This window comes from Palaemon carinicauda, chromosome 9, assembly GCF_036898095.1.
Source record: "Palaemon carinicauda isolate YSFRI2023 chromosome 9, ASM3689809v2, whole genome shotgun sequence".
Taxonomy (NCBI): domain Eukaryota; kingdom Metazoa; phylum Arthropoda; class Malacostraca; order Decapoda; family Palaemonidae; genus Palaemon; species Palaemon carinicauda.
The window spans coordinates 103,983,695-104,001,789 of record NC_090733.1 but is presented as its reverse complement, the minus strand read 5'-3'; the positions used below and the strand labels follow the sequence as shown (position 1 = coordinate 104,001,789).

Below are 18,095 nucleotides of genomic sequence, written 5' to 3'. Positions count from 1 at the left end.
AAAAGATTTGCTAATCAAAAGGTACAGAATCTAAAAAACCCACCTAACCTAACCTAGTGGTTCCCAGGTCACAACCTTTCCCAGACCCCTTCCCAGGTCACAACCCCTAGCTGGGGGCCAAGCCCCCGGACCCCCCTTCTCAGGTCACACACTAAAAGTAAATCACAAATAAATCCTTACATTATGATAAAGTAAATCAAATATAATTTCTTACCTTATGATTGACACCAACGTTAACCCAGCCACTGGGGGGGGGGGGGGGAGGGGGGGGGGGTGGGCAGCCTCAACTTGGTGCCGGTCCCAAGCCCGGGTAAATGGGGAGGGTTTGCGGCAGGAAAGGCATCCGGCCATGAAAACGAGAAGAGGGAGACCAAAGCGAAGGTGGATGGGCTGTATCAAGGATGACCTTCGATCAAAGGGATTAACCGGTGATGAAGTGTGGGACAGAGGTAGATGGAGAACGCTGGTCAGAAACATCGACTTCACATGAAAGTGGGAAAAGATGCAGACAAAGAAGAAGAAGAAGAAGAATGATTGACACCAACGTCATTTTTTTGTCTTTTTTTTTTTTTGTCTTAGCAATCTTTACAAAATCTTTGCAGCTGAAAATGTGCTGGTCTTCTCTAAAAGTTAAGTCAGAATCGGACCTTTGAGGCCTTATTTCGCGGTTATTTCTTAATTTCACATGAGTAACAATAGCATACACTGAACGGAGAGCATTTCCATCATAATCAATAACCCACATAAATGAAATTACACTGAATATCGAAATAGATTGATGTGCTTCCCTTAAGTTCCCTCTTGGAGATGTCTTTACGTGATGGTGGTTAAGTTGAAACTGAAGGCGAAGGTGGAAAAAAAAGGGCTGCTGTAGTAGAACATCCGGGAACTTATGAAGAAGTACTTGGGATTATTATTATTATTATTATTATTATTATTATTATTATTATTACTTGCTTATTTCAAAAGCATTATTTTTCATCATTGTTTCGTTCTTTGGAATGAGTGTATCTCATGAGCTGTACTCACACACATACATACACACACACACACACACACACACACACACACACACATATATATATATATATATATATATATATATATATATATATATATGTGTGTGTGTGTGTGTGTGTGTGTGCTCCAAATATACCGGCTTAAACGATGTGGAGGGGGACAGTCACTCAGCTCTCTGGACTCCTAAGAAAATTTAATCATTTATTTATTTATTTAATTATTTTCTTGTGAGTATTTCAGCTTGAAGATACTTTTCTTTTACTTAATTTAATTTAATTTACTGTTTTTACTTGTATCTGTAAATATAACTTAAATTTTAAACTGTTTTTTTAAGTTATATTTTTACTAAAGTTTGAATTCTAATATTTTATATGTCTTTTTTTAGCCCTAAATATGAGAGATGTTGTCCAGACTCTTCGTTTTCCTTTTTATTTTACCTTTGAAGCTCGCCAGCATAGATTTTTATGAAAATGTTCGGAGTGTACCAAAAAGCGATCAACGCAATGAGGAACCAATTCAACGGAATCTTAGGAGGATTATTCAAGGCATCACACACAGCTGGTGTTCAGGAGCAGCAGTTGGAGTGTGAGACCTATTTAAAGGATCTCGAAGGACAATTGAGGAAAGTTCAAGAGTCTTTCGCGTTCAGGATGGTGTCTTGGCTACTGCCCAAGAGGAGTGACAACTCGGAGGTTGGGATCGGATATGTTCCCGCCCTCCAACGACTCCTGTCCTCCATCCCTGTGGTCGGAGGATTCTGGAGTTCGGGGCAGGATCTTCAGGAATGTCAACTGAAGGTCCAGACGGCAACTGGATATGCTTAGGACTGATCTGAAACCTACTAGAATTCTGGGGAGATTTCTCCCAGACTTCGTCTCTGGAACTGAGGGTGGAATTATTGTCCCCCAAATGAAGGGTGGTAATTGGTTAACTGTTGTTCTGGTTGGTGTTATTGTGGCTGGAAATGTATTGTTGTGGAAATTCTTGTCCACAGATAAGGAAGAAAAGGAACTGGAGGAGTTAGGTGAAATTATTCAAGTGATGGGAGAGGAAATTGAATTTTTAGACAAAGAAGTGGAGAATGACAGGGAGGAAGACGAAGAAAAAAAAGAGCTGAGGGCAGAGATTCAACGTCTCTGCAACAGAGTCGAAGCTCTTGAAAAGGAAAGGGAAATCGAGACTGAAAAATTCTCAACAGAGTTGCAAGATCTCCAACAAACTAACGATCAGCTAAAAGACGAATTATCAAATAAAGATGCTTCAATCGGAGAATATCTAAATCAATTAACTAAGATGGAACAAATAAATCTTGAAATAAGCGAGAAATTAGTAAATGTTGAAGGTGAAAAAGCAGACTCTATTCATCGTTTGGAATCTGTATTTGAGGGAGAAATTGAGGAATTAGAAAAAACAATTCAGAATCAATTGGACATTATTAAAGAGATGGAAACAGAAAAAGAAACCGAGACTGAAAAATTCTCAACAGAGTTGCAAGATCTTCAACAAACTAACGATCAGCTAAAAGACGAATTATCAAATAAAGATGCTTCAATCGGAGAATATCTAAATCAATTAACTAAGATGGAACAAATAAATCTTGAAATAAGCGAGAAACTAGTAAATGTTGAAGGTGAAAAAGCAGAGTCTATTCATCGGTTGGAATCTATATTTGAGGGAGAAATTGAGGAATTAGAAAAAACAATTCAGAATCAATTGAACATTATTAAAGAGATGGAAACAGAAAAAGAAAGACTAGAGATGAAGCTGACTGAGGCTAAAGAAAAGGATTTGGTCAGGAACAAAAATTACAACAGCCTCTTAGAGGAGTTAGTAAATCTTAAGGAAGAATATTACGAGAAATCGAGTGAGATGGAAGAAAAAAATCTTGAATTAAGTAAGCAACTAGAAAAAGGTGAGCGTGAAAAGGTTGCATCTATTCATCGGTTAGAATCTGTATTTGAGGAAGATATTGAGGAACTGAAAGAGACAATTGAGAAGCAATTAGAAATTATTAGAGAGATGGAAACAGAAAAAGAAAGACTAGAGATGAAGCTGACTGAGGCTAAAGTCAATGATTTGGTCAGGAATGAAAGGTATAATGGCCTCTTAGAGGAGTTAGTAAGTCTTAAGGAAGAATATTACGATAAGTCAATTGAGATGGAGGAAAAAAATCTTGACTTGAGAGAGCAACTAGAAAGAATTAAGAGTGAAAAAGTGGCCGCTATTCATCGGACAGAATCTGTATTTAAGAAAGAGATCCAGGAACTGAAAGAAACGATTGGGAAGCAATCTGGGATTATTGGTCAGATGAAAACAGAGAAGCAGAGGCTGGACCTGGATGCCAACGGACATAAGGAGGAGAAGGAGGTCGTTGGAGGGGCATCTGGTGTTGGTGAATTGCTGGGCCGGCTACAAGCCTCAAAAGGGAATTTCCCTCAAAACAACAACAACAATCTGGAAGAGCAGAAGCTCCAGAAGGAAACTTCCAGGGAAGAGGAGACCAAAAAGGTCCCCTTAGCTCATATGGGAAGAGGCACAACTGGATTCTTCAAAAAGAAAATCGGTGAACCTGAGTGTCATATCACCTTCCAAGGTGCGAAGGTTAGAGTTAACACCAAGAGGGACTATGAGCAAAAGGGGCACGTGACTGCCGACTTGGATATCCCAAGGAAGTTCCACAGAGCCATTATGGAGTGGAAGGAAGGAAGCTGAAGGAAATCACCCGGGAGAGTGGTGTCAAATCCATTTGTATGCCACGAAGGGATGACTCCAGTAATCTAATAACAATCATCGGCACCATTAAGCAGGTTCAATTAGCAACCGATCATATCGATAAGCTTCTGAAGAGACACCGTTAAGTGAATACTTGGATCCGTAAATGGATGGGAAAAAAAAAACTAAAAAAAAAACAAAAAAAAAAATAAAAAAACTAAAAAAAAAAAAAAAAAGATAAAAAAAAAAGAACTTCAATTTCAGTTTATTTTGAGAGGAAAATTAGATTTAACCGAGTTTTTCAAGGACCAGAACTTAAGGATCTTTAACCTGACTGACCACCCACCTTGAAGAACACTTGGAAGGACTAGCCAGCTTGAGGGATGCAATGCTCAACTATCCAGCTTGAAGGATGCTTGGACCACCCTGGAGGACAACGGGCTATGCAGAGGGAAGAAACCTATCAAATTCTAGTATGCTATGTACCTTGGTGAACGAGTACAAGGCGTCCGTCAAGTGTACAAATGGTCGGATATCTAGATCTATTCCTCTGGATACCAACCTTCGGCTAGTTCTGGGGGAATAATCTAGAAGACTGGCTCTGCAGAGGGAACGAGCTAGGCTTCTTCTAGTACGCACTCTTGTCCTTATAGGTTGACCAAGATACTTCAGCTGGGGAAGGAAGCTGCGCCTCTTCCTAAGGAAGACAGTCTGGATAGGTGTTCATCAAATGGTGGGTGATGAAGGTTGAAGAGCTGGGATGAGCAGAGTAAGTTTTGGTCTTGACACTTGGTGAGTAGATGCCCTCAAAATTTTGTGAAAGTGATAGTATCTTCTTTTTCTTCTTTTTTTTAATAGGCTTAAGGTTTTTTTTTTTAGGCTTGAGTTTTTTTTAGGTTTAAGGCTTTTTTTTTAGGCTTAAGGACTGGCTATGCAGGTAAAGAACCTCTGATACAAATGAATGAGCGCGTCCTGTTTGGGTGGGGAGAATGACGCTTGGCTTCATTGCCTGGCCAACAATGGCGCTTGGCTTCATCGCCTAGCATACAATGGCGCTTGGCTTCACCGCCTGGCCCACTTGGCTTCATCGCCCGGCAAAACAATGGAGCTTGGCTTCACCGCCTGGCCCGCTTGGCTTCACTGCCCGGCAAAACAATGGCGCTTGGCTTCACCGCCTGGACCGCTTGGCTTCATCGCCCGGCAAAACAATGGCGCTTGGCTTCACCGCCTGGCCCGCTTGGCTTCATCGCCCAGCAAAACAATGGAGCTTGGCTTCACCGCCTGGCCCACTTGGCTTCACTGCCCGACCCAACAGTGGCGCTTGGCTTCACCGCCTGGCCCGCTTGGCTTCATTGCCCGGCAAAACAATGGCGCTTGGCTTCACCGGCTGGCCCGCTTGGCTTCACTGCCCGGCCCAACAATGGCGCTTGGCTTCACCGCCTGGCCCGCTTGGCTTCATCGCCCGGCAAAACAATGGCGCTTGGCTTCACCGCCTGGCCCCCTTGGCTTCACTGCCTGGCCCAACAATGGCGCTTGGCTTCACCGCCTGGCCCGCTTGGCTTCATCACCCGGCAAAACAATGGCGCTTGGCTTCAGCGCCTGGCCCGCTTGGCTTCACCGCCTGGCCCGCTTGGCTTCACTGCCCGGCCCAACAATGGCGCTTGGTTTCACCGCCTGGCCCGCTTGGCTTCATCGCCCGGCCAAACAAAGGCGCTTGGCTTCACCGCCTGGCCTGCTTGGCTTTACTGCCAGGCAGAACATTGGGGCTTGGCTTCACCACCTGGCCCGCTTGGCTTCACTGCCCGGCCTAACAATGTCGCTTGGCTTCACCGCCTGGCCCGCTTGGCTTCATCGCCCGGCCAAACAATGGCGCTTGGCTTCACCGACTGGCCCGCTTGGCTTCACTGCCCGGCAAAACAATGGCGCTTGGCTTCACCGCCTGGCCCGCTTGGCTTCACTGCCCGGCCCAACAATGGCGCTTGGCTTCACCGCCTGGCACGCTTGGCTTCATCGCCCAGCAAAACAATGGCGCTTGGATTCACCGCCTGGCCCGCTTGGCTTCATAGCCTGGCAAAACAATGGGGCTTGGCTTCACCGCCTGGCCCGCTTGGCTTCACCACCCGGCAAAACAATGGCGCTTGGCTTCACCGCCTGGCCTGCTTGGCTTCACTGCCCAGCCCAACAATGACGCTTGGCTTCACCGGCTGGCCCGCTTGGCTTCATTGCCCGGCCAAACAATGGCGCTTGGCTTCACCGCCTGGCCCCCTTGGCTTCACTGCCCGGCCCAACAATGGCGCTTGCATTCACTGCCTGGCCCGCTTGGCTTCATCGCCCTGCACAAAAGAATGGCGCTTGGCTTCACCGCCTGGCCCGCTTGGCTTCACTGCCCGGCCCAACAATGGCGCTTGGCTTCAACGCCTGGCCCGCTTGGCTTCACTGCCTGGCAAAACAATGGCGCTTGGCTTCACCGCCTGGCCCGCTTGGCTTCATCGCCCGGCCAAACAATGGCGCTTGGCTTCACCGCCTAGCCCGCTTGGCTTCACTGCCCGGCAAAACAATGGCTCTTGGCTTCACCGCATGGCCCGCTTGGCTTTATCGCCCGGCAAAACAATGGCGCTTGGCTTCACCGCCTGGCCCGCTTGGCTTCACTGCCCGACCCAACAATGGGGTTTGGCCTCACCGCCTGGCCCGCTTGGCTTTACTGCCCGGCCCAACAATGGCGTTGGCTTCACCGCCTGGCCCGCTTGACTTCATCGCCCGGCAAAACAATGGCGCTTGGCTTCACCGCCTGGCCCGCTTGGCTTCACTGCACGGCCAAACAATGGCGCTTGGCTTCACCGTCTGGCCTGCTTGGCTTCATCGCCTGGCAAAGCAATGGCGCTTGGCTTCACCACCTGGCCAACAATGGAGCTTGGCTTCACCGCTTGGCCCGCTTGGCTTCACTGCCCGGCCCAACAATGGCGCTTGGCTTCACCGCCTGGCCCGCTTGGCTTCACTGCCTGGCAAAACAATGGGGCTTGGCTTCACCGCCTGGCCCGCTTGGCTTTATCGCCCGGCAAAACAATGGCGGTTGGCTTCACCGCCTGGCCCGCTTGGCTTCACTGCCCGGCCCAACAATGGCTCTTGGCTTCACCGCCTGGCCCGCTTGGCTTCACTGCCCGACCCAACAATGGGGTTTGGCTTCACCGCCTGGCCCGCTTGGCTTTACTGCCCGGCCCAACAATGGCGCTTGGCTTCACCACCTGGCCCGCTTGACTTCATCGCCCGGCAAAAAAATGGCGCTTGGCTTCACCGCCCGGCCCGCTTGGCTTCACTGCACGGCCAAACAATGGCGCTTGGCTTCACTGTCTGGCCTGCTTGGTTTCATCGCCTGGCAAAGTAATGGCGCTTGGCTTCACCACCTGGCCAACAATGGCGCTTGGCTTCACCACCTGGCCAACAATGGCGCTTGGCTTCGCCGCTTGGCCCGCTTGGCTTCACTGCCCGGCCCAACAATGGCGCTTGGCTTCACTGCCTGGCCCAACAATGGCGCTTGGCTTCACTGCCTGGCCCGCTTGGCTTCATCGCCCGGCAAAACAATGGCGCTTGGCTTCACAACTTGGCCTGCTTGGCTTCACTACTCGGACCAACAATGGCGCTTGGCTTCACCGCCTGGCCTGCTTGGCTTCATCGCCTGGCAAAACAATGGCGCTTGGCTTCACCGCCTGGCCTGCTTGGCTTCATCGCCTGGCAAAATAATGGCGCTTGGCTTCATCGCCTGGCCCACTTGGCTTCACTGCCCAACAATGGCACTTGGCTTGACCGCCTGGCTCGCTTGGCTTCACTGCCCGGCAAAACAATGGTGCTTGGATTCACCGCCTAGCCCGCTTGGCTTCACTGCCCGGCAAAACAATGGCGCTCTTCCTCTCCACATGGCCCGCTTGGCTTCATCACCCGGCCAAACAATGGCGCTTGGCTTCACCGCCTGGCCTGCTTGGCTTCATCGCCTGGCAAAACAATGGCGCTTGGCTTCATCGCCTGGCCCACTTGGCTTCACTGCCTGGCCCAACAATGGCACTTGGCTTGACCGCCTGACTCGCTTGGCTTCACTGCCCGGCAAAACAATGGTGCTTGGATTCACCGCCTGGCCTGCTTGGCTTCACTGCCTGGCCTAACAATGGCGCTTGGCTTCACCGCCTGGCCCGCTTGGCTTCACTGCCCGGCAAAACAATGGCGCTTGGCTTCACCGCCTGGCCTGCTTGGCTTCATCGCCTGGCCAAACAATGGCGCTAGGCTTCACCGCCTGGCCTGCTTAGCTTTACCGCCCAGCACAATGGCGCTTGGCTTCATCGCCTGGCTCGCTTTGTTCCACTGCCCGGCCCAACAATGGCGCTTGGCTTCACCGCCTGGCCTACAATGGCGCTTGGGTTCACCACCTGGCCCGCTTGGCTTCACTGCCTGGCCCAACCATGGCACTTGGCTTCACCGCCCGGCAAAACAATGGCACTTGGCTTCACGGCTTGGCCCGCCTGGCTTCATCAGCCAGCAAAACAATGGTGCTTGGCTTCATTGCCTGGCCCACTTGGCTTCACTGCCCAGCCTAACAATGGCGCATGGCTTCACCGCCTGGCCCGCTTGGCTTCATCGCCCGGCAAAACAATGGCCCATGCCTTCATCGCCTGGCCCGCTTGGCTTCATTGCCCGGCAAAACAATGGCGCTTGGCTTCATCGCCTGGCCCGCTTGGCTTCATCTCCTAGCCCGCTTGGCTTCATCGCCTGGCCCGCTTGGCTTCACTGCCTGGCCCAACAATGGCACTTGGCATTACCGCCTGGCCCGCTTGGCTTCATCGCCCGGCCAGACAACGGCGCTTGGTTTCACCGCCTGGCCCGCTTGGCTTCATCGCCCAGCAAAACAATGGCGTTTGGCTTCACTGCCCGGCCCAACAATGGCGTTTGGCTTCACCGCATGGCCCGCTTGGCTTCATCGCCCGGCAAAAAAATGGCGCTTGGCTTCACCGCCCGGCCCAACAATGGCGCTTGGCTTCACCGCCTGGCCTACAATGGCGCTTGGCTTCACCGCCTGGCCCACTTGGCTTCATCGCCCGGCAAAACAATGGCGCTTGGCTTCACTGCCCGGCCCAACAATGGCGCTTGGCTTCACCGCCTCGCTCGCTTGGCTTCACCGCCTGGCCCGCTTGGCTTCATCGCCCGGGCAAAAAAATGGCGCTTGGCTTCACCGCCCGGCCCAACAATGGCGCTTGGCTTCACCGCCTGGCCTACAATGGCGCTTGGCTTCACCTCCTGGACCACTTGGCTTCACTGCCCAGCCCAACAATGGCGCTTGGCTTCACCACCTGGCTCACTTGGCTTCATCGCCCGCCAAAACAATGGCGCTTGGCTTCACCGCCTAACCCACTTGGCTTCACCACCCAGCAAAACAATGGCGCTTGGCTTCATTGCCTGGCCCGGTTGGCTTCATTGCCTGGCCCGCTTGGCTTCAATGCCCGGCCCAACAATGGCGCTTGGCTTCTTTGCCTGGCACGCTTGGCTTCACCGCCTGGCACGCTTGGCTTCATCGCCCGGCAAAACAATGGCGCTTGGCTTCACCGCCTGGCCCGCTTGGCTTCACTGCCCGGCCCAACAATGGCTCTTAGCTTCACTGCCTGGCCCGCTTGGCTTCACTGCCCGACCCAACAATGGGGTTTGGCTTCACCGCCTGGCCCGCTTGGCTTTACTGCCCGGCCCAACGATGGCGCTTGGCTTCACCGCCTGGCCCGCTTGACTTCATCGCCCGGCAAAACAATGGTGCTTGGCTTCACCGCCTGGCCCGCTTGGCTTCACTGCACGGCCAAACAATGGCGCTTGGCTTCACCATCTGGCCCGCTTGGCTTCATCGCCTGGCAAAGCAATGGCGCTTGGCTTCACCCCCTGGCCAACAATGGCGCTTGGCTTCACCGCTTGGCCCGCTTGGCTTCACTGCCCGGCCCAACAATGGCGCTTGGCTTCACCGCCTGGCCCGCTTGGCTTCATCGCCCGGCAAAACAATGGTGCTTGGCTTCACCACTTGGCCCGCTTGGCTTCACTGCTCGGACCAACAATGGCGCTTGGCTTCACCGCCTGGCCCGCTTGGCTTCATCGCCCGGCAAAACAATGGCGCTTGGCTTCACCACCTAGCCCGCTTGGCTTCACTGCCCGGCAAAACAATGGCGCTATGCTTCTCCACATGGCCCGCTTGGCTTCATCGCCCGGCCAAACAATGGCGCTTGGCTTCACCGCCTGGCCTGCTTGGCTTCATCGCCTGGCAAAACAATGACGCTTGGCTTCATCGCCTGGCCCGCTTGGCTTTACTGCCCGGCCCAACAATGGCACTTGGCTTGACCACCTGGCTCGCTTTGCTTCACTGCCCGGCAAAACAATGGCGCTTGGATTCACCGCCTGGCCCGCTTGGCTTCACTGCCTGGCCAAACAATGGCGCTTGGCTTCACCGCCTGGCCCGATTGGCTTCACTGCCCGGCAAAACAATGGCGCTTGGCTTCACCGCCTAGCCCGCTTGGCTTTATCGCCTGGCCAAACAATGGCGCTAGGCTTCACCGCCTGGCCTGCTTGGCTTTACTGCCCAGCACAATGGCGCTTGGCTTCATCGCCTGGCTCGCTTTGATTCACTGCCCGGCCCAACAATGGCGCTTGGCTTCACCGCCTGGCCTACAATGGCGTTTGGCTTCACCACCTGGCCCGCTTGGCTTCACTGCCCAGCCCAACCATGACACTTGGCTTCACCGCCCGGCAAAACAATGGCACTTGGCTTCACCGCTTGGCCTGCTTGGCTTCATCGGCCAGCAGAATAATGGTGCTTGGCTTCATTGCCTGGCCCACTTGGCTTCACTGCCCGGCCTAACAATGGCGCATGGCTTCACCACCTGGCCCGCTCGGCTTCATCGCCTGGCAAAACAATGGCCCATGCCTTCATCGCCTGGCCCGCTTGGCTTCATTGCCCGTCAAAACAGTGGCGCTTGGCTTCATCGCCTGGCCCGCTTGGCTTCATCTCCTGGCCCGCTTGGCTTCATCGTCTGGCCCGCTTGGCTTCACTGCCTGGCCCAACAATGGCACTTGGCTTCACCGCCTGGCCCGCTTGGCTTCATCGCCCGGCCAAACAACGGCGCTTGGTTTCACCGCCTGGCCCGCTTGGCTTCATCGCCCAGCAAAACAATGGCGTTTGGCTTCACTGCCCGGCCCAACAATGGCGCTTGGCTTCACCGCCTGGCCCGCTTGGCTTCATCGCCCGGCAAAAAAATGGCGCTTGGCTTCACCGCCCGGCCCAACAATGGCGCTCGGCTTCACCGCCTGGCCTACAATGGCGCTTGGCTTCACCGCCTGGCCCACTTGGCTTCATCGCCCAGCAAAACAATGGCGCTTGGCTTCACTGCCCAGCCCAACAATGGCGCTTGGCTTCACCTCCTGGCCCGCTTGGCTTCACCGCCTGGCCCGCTTGGCTTCACCGCCTGGCCCGCTTGGCTTCATCGCCCGGCAAAAATATCGCGCTTGGCTTCACCGCACGGCCCAACAATGGCGCTTGGCTTCACCGCCTGGCCTACAGTGGCGCATGGCTTCACCACCTGGACCACTTGGCTTCACTGCCCAGCCCAACAATGACGCTTGGCTTCACCACCTGGCTCATTTGGCTTCATCGCCCGCCAAAACAATGGCGCTTGGCTTCACCGCCTAGCCCACATGGCTTCACTGCCTAGCCCACTTGGCTTCACCACCCAGCAAAACAATGGCGCTTGGCTTCATTGCTTGGCCCGCTTGGCTTCATTGCCTGGCCCGCTTGGCTTCAATGCCCGGCCCAACAATGGCGCTTGCCTTCACCACCTGGCCCACTTGGCTTCATCGCCCGGCAAAACAATGGCGCTTGGCTTAACCACCTGGCCCGCTTGGCTTCATCACCCTGCAAAACAATGGCGCTTGGCTTCATCACCTGGCCGCTTGGCTTCGCCGCCTGGCCCAACAATAGCACTTAGGATTGTTAAATTAACTTTTTTTCTTTTTTTTTTTAGGTTTAAGGTTTTTTTCAGGCTCAAAGACTGGCTATGCAGGTGAAGAACCTTTGATAATGATAAATGAGCGCGGCCTGTTTGGGTGGGGAAAATGACGCTTGGCTTCACTGCCTGGCCTACAATGGCGCTTGGCTTCACTGCCTGGCACGCTTGGCTTCACCGCACGGACCACTTGGCTTAACCGCAGGGCCTAAACAAGACACTTGGCTTCACCCCCGGCCCAACAATGGCGCGCTTGGCTTCACCGCCTGGCATACAATGGTGCTTGGCTTCACCGCCTGGCATACAATGGCGCTTGGCTTCACCACCTGGTCAGCTTGGCTTCACCGCCTGGCCTAAAATGGCGCTTGGCTTCACAGCCCAACCCAGCAATGGAGCTTGGCTTCACAGCTTGGCCTTCTTGGCTTTAGTGCCCAGCTTACAACAGCGCTTGGTTTCACCGCCTGGCCCGCTTGGTTTCAACGCTCGGCAAAATAATGGTGCTTGGCTTCACCATCTGGCCCGCTTGGCTTCACCGCCCGGCTTACAATGGCGATTGGCTTCACCACCTGGCCCGCTTGGCTTTACCACCCAGCACAACAATGGCGCTTGGCTTCACCGCCTGGCTCTCTTTGCTTCACTGCCCGGCCCAAAAATGGCGCTTGGCTTCACCGCCTGACCTACAATGCCGCTTGGCTTCACCACCTGGCAAAACAATGGCACTTGGCTTCACCGCTTGGCCCGCTTGGCTTCATAGGCCAGAAAAACAATGGTGCTTGGCTTCATCGCCTGGCCCACTTGGCTTCACTGCCTGGCCTAACAATGGCGCATGGCTTCACCGCCTATCCCGCTCGGCTTCATCGCCCGGCAAAACAATGGCCCATGGCTTCATCGCCTGGCCCGCTTGGCTTCATTGCCCGGCAAAACAATGGCGCTTGGCTTCATCGCCTGGCCCGCTTGGCTTCATCGCCTGGCCCGCTTGGCTTCATCGCCTGGCCCGCTTGGCTTCATCGCCTGGCCCGCTTGGCTTCATCGCCTGGCCCGCTTGGCTTTACTGCCCGGCCCAACAATGGCACTTGGCTTCACTGCCTGGCCCACTTGGCTTCATCGCCCGGCCAAACAACGGCGCTTGGCTTCACCGCCTGGCCCGCTTGGCTTCATCGCCCAGCAAAACAATGTCGCTTGGCTTCACTGCCCGGCCCAACAATGGCGCTTGGCTTCACCGCCTGGCCCGCTTGGCCTCATCGCCCGGCAAAAAAATGGCGCTTGGCTTCACCACCCGGCCCAACAATGGCGCTTGGCTTCACCGCCTGGCCTACAATGGCGCTTGGCTTCACCGCCTGGCCTACAATGGCGCTTGGCTTCAACACCTGGCCGGCCTGACTTCACTGCCTGGCCTAAAATGGCGCTTGGCTTCACAGCCCAACCCAACAACGGCGCTTGGCTTCACAGCCTGGCCAGCTTTGCTTCAACGCCCGGCAAAACAATGGTGCTTGGCTTCACCACCTGGCCCGCTTGGCTTCACCGCTCGGCACAACAATGGTGCTTGGCTTCACCACCTGGACCACTTGGCTTCACTGCCCAGCCCAACAATGGCGCTTGGCTTCACCACCTGCCTCACTTGGCTTCTTCGCCCGGCAAAACAATGGCGCTTGGCTTCACCGCCTAGCCCACTTGGCTTCACCACCCAGCAAAATAACGGCGCTTGGCTTCATTGCCTGGCCCGCTTGGCTTCAATGCCCGGCCCAACAATGGCGCTTGGCTTCACCACATGGCCCACTTGGCTTCATCGCCCGGCAAAACAATGGCGCTTGGCTTAACCGCCTGGCCCGCTTGGCTTCATCACCCGGCAAGATAATGGCACTTGGCTTCATCACCTGGCCCGCTTGGCTTCGCCGCCTGGCCCAACAATAGCGCTTAGGATTGTTAAATTGACTTTTTTTCTTTTTTTTTTTAGGTTTAAGGTTTTTTTTCAGGCTCAAAGACTGGCTATGCAGGTGAAGAACCTTTGATAATGATAAATGAGCACGGCCTGTTTGGGTGGGGAAAATGATGCTTGGCTTCACTGCCTGGCCTACAATAGCGCTTGGCTTCACTGCCTGGCACGCTTGGCTTCACCGCACGGACCACTTGGCTTAACCGCCCGGCCTAAATAAGACACTTGGCTTCACCCCCGCCCCAACAATGGCACGCTTGGCTTCACCGCCTGGCATACAATGGCACTTGGCTTCACCGCCTGGCCTACAATGGCGCTTGGCTTCACCTCCTGGCTAGCTTGGCTTCACCGCCTGGCCTAAAATGGCGCTTGGCTTCACAGCCCAACCCAGCAATGGAGCTTGGCTTCACAGCTTGGCCTTCTTGGCTTTAGTGCCCAGCTTACAACAGCGCTTGGTTTCACCGCCTGGCCCGCTTGGCTTCAACGCTCGGCAAAATAATGGTGCTTGGCTTCACCATCTGGCCCGCTTGGCTTCACCGCCCGGCTTACAATGGCGCTCGGCTTCACCGCCTGGCCTGCTTGACTTCAGTGCCAGGCTTACAATGGGGCTTGTCTTCACCGTCTGGCCCGCTTGTCTTCACCGCCTGGCTTACAATGGCGCTTGGCTTCACCACCTGGCCCGCTTGCTTGGTTTTACCGCCCAGCACAACAATGATGCTTGGCTTCACTGCCCGGCCTAAATATGACACTTGGCTTCACCGCCTGGCACAATAATGGCCCTTGGCTTCACCACTGAATTTCAAGTGTCATCAGTCACGACTGACTACTAATAGGCTAGCTGGAGTGAGGGGAGTTGGTCGAAAGCTATTTCAGAAGGAAGGGCCACCTCTGGCGCGGCGGAAAAACCCGTAAGTTCAATGCCCAAACTGCTGAAGTAGGTTTCAAATTGCTTCACTATGTAATGCAACTCAAATATAAGTCATGACACCACTAATAGGCTAGCTGGAGTTGGCCGATAGCTATTTCAGAAGGAAGGGCAACCTCTGGCGCGGCGGAAAAACCTGTAAGTTCCATGCCCAAAATGCTGAAGTAGGTTTCAAATTGCTTCTCTAAGTAATCCAACTCAAATGTAAGTCATGACACCACTAATAGGCTAGCTGGAGTTGGTCGAAAGCTATTTCAGAGGGAAGGGCAACCTCTGGCACGGCGGAAAAACCCGTAAGTTCAATGCCCAAACTGCTGAAGTAGGTTTCAAATTGCTTCTCTAAGTAATCCAACTCAAATATAAGTCATGACACCACTAATAAGCTAGCTGGAATTGGCCGAAAGCTATTTCAGAAGGAAAGGCAACCTCTGGCGCGGCGGAAAAACCCGTAAGTTCAATGCCCAAAATGCTGAAGTAGGTTTCAAATTGCTTCTCTAAGTAATCCAACTCAAATATAAGTCATGACACCACTATTAGGCTAGCTGGAGTTGGCCGAAAGCTATTTCAGAAGGAAGGGCAACCTCTGGCGCGGCGGAAAAACCCTAAGTTCAATGCCAAAAATGCTGAAGTAGGTTTCAAAGTGCTTCTCTAATTAATCCAACTCAAATATAAGTCATGACACCACTAATAGGCTAGCTGGAGTTGGCCGAAAGCTATTTCAGAAGGAAGGGCAACCTCTGTCGCGGCGGAAAAACCCGTAAGTTCAATGCCCAAAATGCTGAAGTAGGTTTCAAATTGCTTCTCTGAGTAATCCAACTCAAATATAAGTCATGACACCACTTATAGGCTAACTGGAGTTGGCCGAAAACTACTTCAGAAGGAAGGGCAACCTCTGGCGCGGCGGAAAAACCCGTAAGTTCAATGCCCAAACTGCTGTAGTAGGTTTCAAATTGCTTCTCTAAGTAATCCAACTCAAATATGAGTCATGACACCAGTAATAGGCTAGCTGGAGTTGGCCGAAAGCTATTCCAGAAGGAAGGGCAACCTCTGGCGCAGCGGAAAAACACGTAGGTCCAATGCCCAAAATGCTGAAGTAGGATTCAAATTGCTTCTCTAAGTAATCCAACTCAAATATAAGTCATGACACCACTATTAGGCTAGCTGGAGTTGGCCGAAAGCTATTTCAGAAGGAAGGGCAACCTCTGGCGCTGCGGAAAAACCCTTAAGTTCAATGCCCAAAAAGCTGAAGTAGGCTTCAAATTGCTTCTCTAAGTAATCCAACTCAAATATAAGTCATGACACCACTAATAAGCTATCTGGAGTTGGCCGAAAGCTATTTCAGAAGGAAGGGCAACCTCTGGCGTGGCGGAGAAACCCGTAAGTTCAATGCCCAAAATGCTGAAGTAGGTTTCAAATTGCTTCTCTGAGTAATCCAACTCAAATATAAGTCATGACACCACTAATAGGCTAGCTGGAATTGGCCGAAAGCTATTTCAGAAGGAAAGGCAACCTCTGGCGCGGCGGAAAAACCCGTAAGTTCAATACCCAAAATGCTGAAGTAGGTTTCAAATTGCTTCTCTAAGTAATCCAACTGAAATATAAGTCATGACACCACTAATAGGCTAGGTGGAGTTGGTCGAAAGCTATTTCAGAAGGAAGGGCAACCTCTAGCGCGGCGGAAAAACCCGTAAGTTCAATGCCCAAAATGCTGAAGTAGGTTTCAAATTGCTTCTCTAAGTAATCCAACTCAAATATAAGTCATGACATCACTTATAGGCTAACTGGAGTTGGGCGAAAGCTACTTCAGAAGGAAGGGCAACCTCTGGCGCGGCGGAAAAACCCGTAAGTTCAATGCCCAAAATGCTGAAGTAGGTTTCAAATTGCTTCTCTAAGTAATCCAACTCAAATATAAGTCATGACACCACTAATAAGGTAGCTGGAGTTGGCCGAAAGCTATTTCAGAAGGAAGGGCAACCTCTGGCGCAGCGGAAAAACCCGTAACTTCAATGCCCAAACTGCTAAAGTAGGTTTGAAATTGCTTCTCTAAGTAATCCAACTCAAATATAAGTCATGACACCACTAATAGGCTAGCTGGAGTTGGCCGAATGCTATTTCAGAAGGAAGGGCAACCTCTGGCGCGGCGGAAAAACCCGTAAGTTCAATGCCCAAAATGCTGAAGTAGGTTTCAAATAGCTTCTCTAAGTAATCCAACTCAAATATAAGTCATGACACCACTATTAGGCTAGCTGGAGTTGGCCAAAAGCTCTTTCAGAAAGAAGGGCAACCTCTGGCGCAGCGGAAAAACCCATAAGTTCAATGCCCAAACTGCTGAAGTAGGTTTCAAATTGCTTCTCTAAGTAATCTAACTCAAATATAAGTCATGACACCACTAATAGGCTAGCTGGAGTTGGCCGAAAGCTATTTCAGAAGGAAGGGCCACCTCTGGCGCAGCGGAAAAACCCGTAAGCTCAATGCCCAAACTGCTGAAGTAGGTTTCAAATTGCTTCTCTAAGTAATCCAACTCAAATATAAGTCATGACACCACTAATAGGCTAGCTGGAGTTGGCCGAAAGCTATTTCAGAAGGAAGGGCAACCTCTGGCGCGGCGGAAAAACCCGTAAGTTCAATACCCAAAATGCTGAAGTAGGTTTCAAATTGCTTCTCTAAGTAATCCAACTCAAATGTAAGTCATGACACCACTAATAGGCTAGCTGGAGTTGGCCAAAAGCTATTTCAGAAGGAAGGGCAACCTCTGGCGCGGCGGAAAAACCCGTAACTTCAATGCCCAAGCTGCTGAAGTAGGTTTCAAATTGCTTCTCTAAGTAATCCAACTCAAATATAAGTCATGACACCACTAATAGGCTAGCTGGAGTTGGCCGAAAGCTATTCCAGAAGGAAGGGCAACCTCTGGCGCGGCGGAAAAACCTGTAAGTTCAATGCCCAAAATGCTGAAGTAGGTTTCAAATTGCTTCTCTCAGTAATCCAACTCAAATATAAGTCATGACACTACTATTAGGCTAGCTGGAGTTAGCCGAAAGCTATTTCAGAAGGAAAGGCAACCTCTGGCGCGGCGGAAAAACCCGTAAGTTCAATGCCCAAACTGCTGAAGTAGGTTTCAAATTGCTTCTCTAAGTAATCCAATTCAAATATAAGTCATGACACCACTAATAGGCTAGCTGGAGTTGGCCAAAAGCTCTTTCAGAAGGAAGGGCAACCTCTGGTGCGGCGGAAAAACCCGTAAATTTAATGCCTAAAATGCTGAAGTAGGTTTCAAATTGCATCTCTAAGTAATCCAACTCAAATATAAGTCATGACATCACTAATAGGCTAGCTGGAGTTGGCCGAAAGCTATTTCAGAAGGAAGGGCAACCTCTGGCGTGGCGGAAAAACCCGTAAGTTCAATGCCCAAAATGCTGAAGTAGGTTTCAAATTACTTCTCTAAGTAATCCAACTCAAATATAAGTCATGACACCACTATTAGGCTATCTGG

At 51.8% G+C, this 18,095-nt stretch overlaps 1 protein-coding gene across 1 annotated transcript; it reads left to right on the top strand.

Annotated features, from left to right (window-relative positions):
* The first annotated feature begins 1,929 nt into the window (after nt 1-1,929).
* LOC137646574 (putative protein tag-278) lies at nt 1,930-3,732 on the top strand. Its single transcript, XM_068379685.1, has one exon. It carries the CDS (start codon nt 1,930-1,932, stop codon nt 3,730-3,732), a length of 1,803 nt encoding a protein of 600 aa, XP_068235786.1.
* The last annotated feature ends 14,363 nt before the right edge of the window (nt 3,733-18,095 follow it).

Excerpts from the sequence above, each read along its gene's own strand:
- LOC137646574 (XM_068379685.1), top strand. The coding sequence starts at position 1,930 with ATGAAGGGTGGTAATTGGTTAACTGTTGTTCTGGTTGGTGTTATTGTG.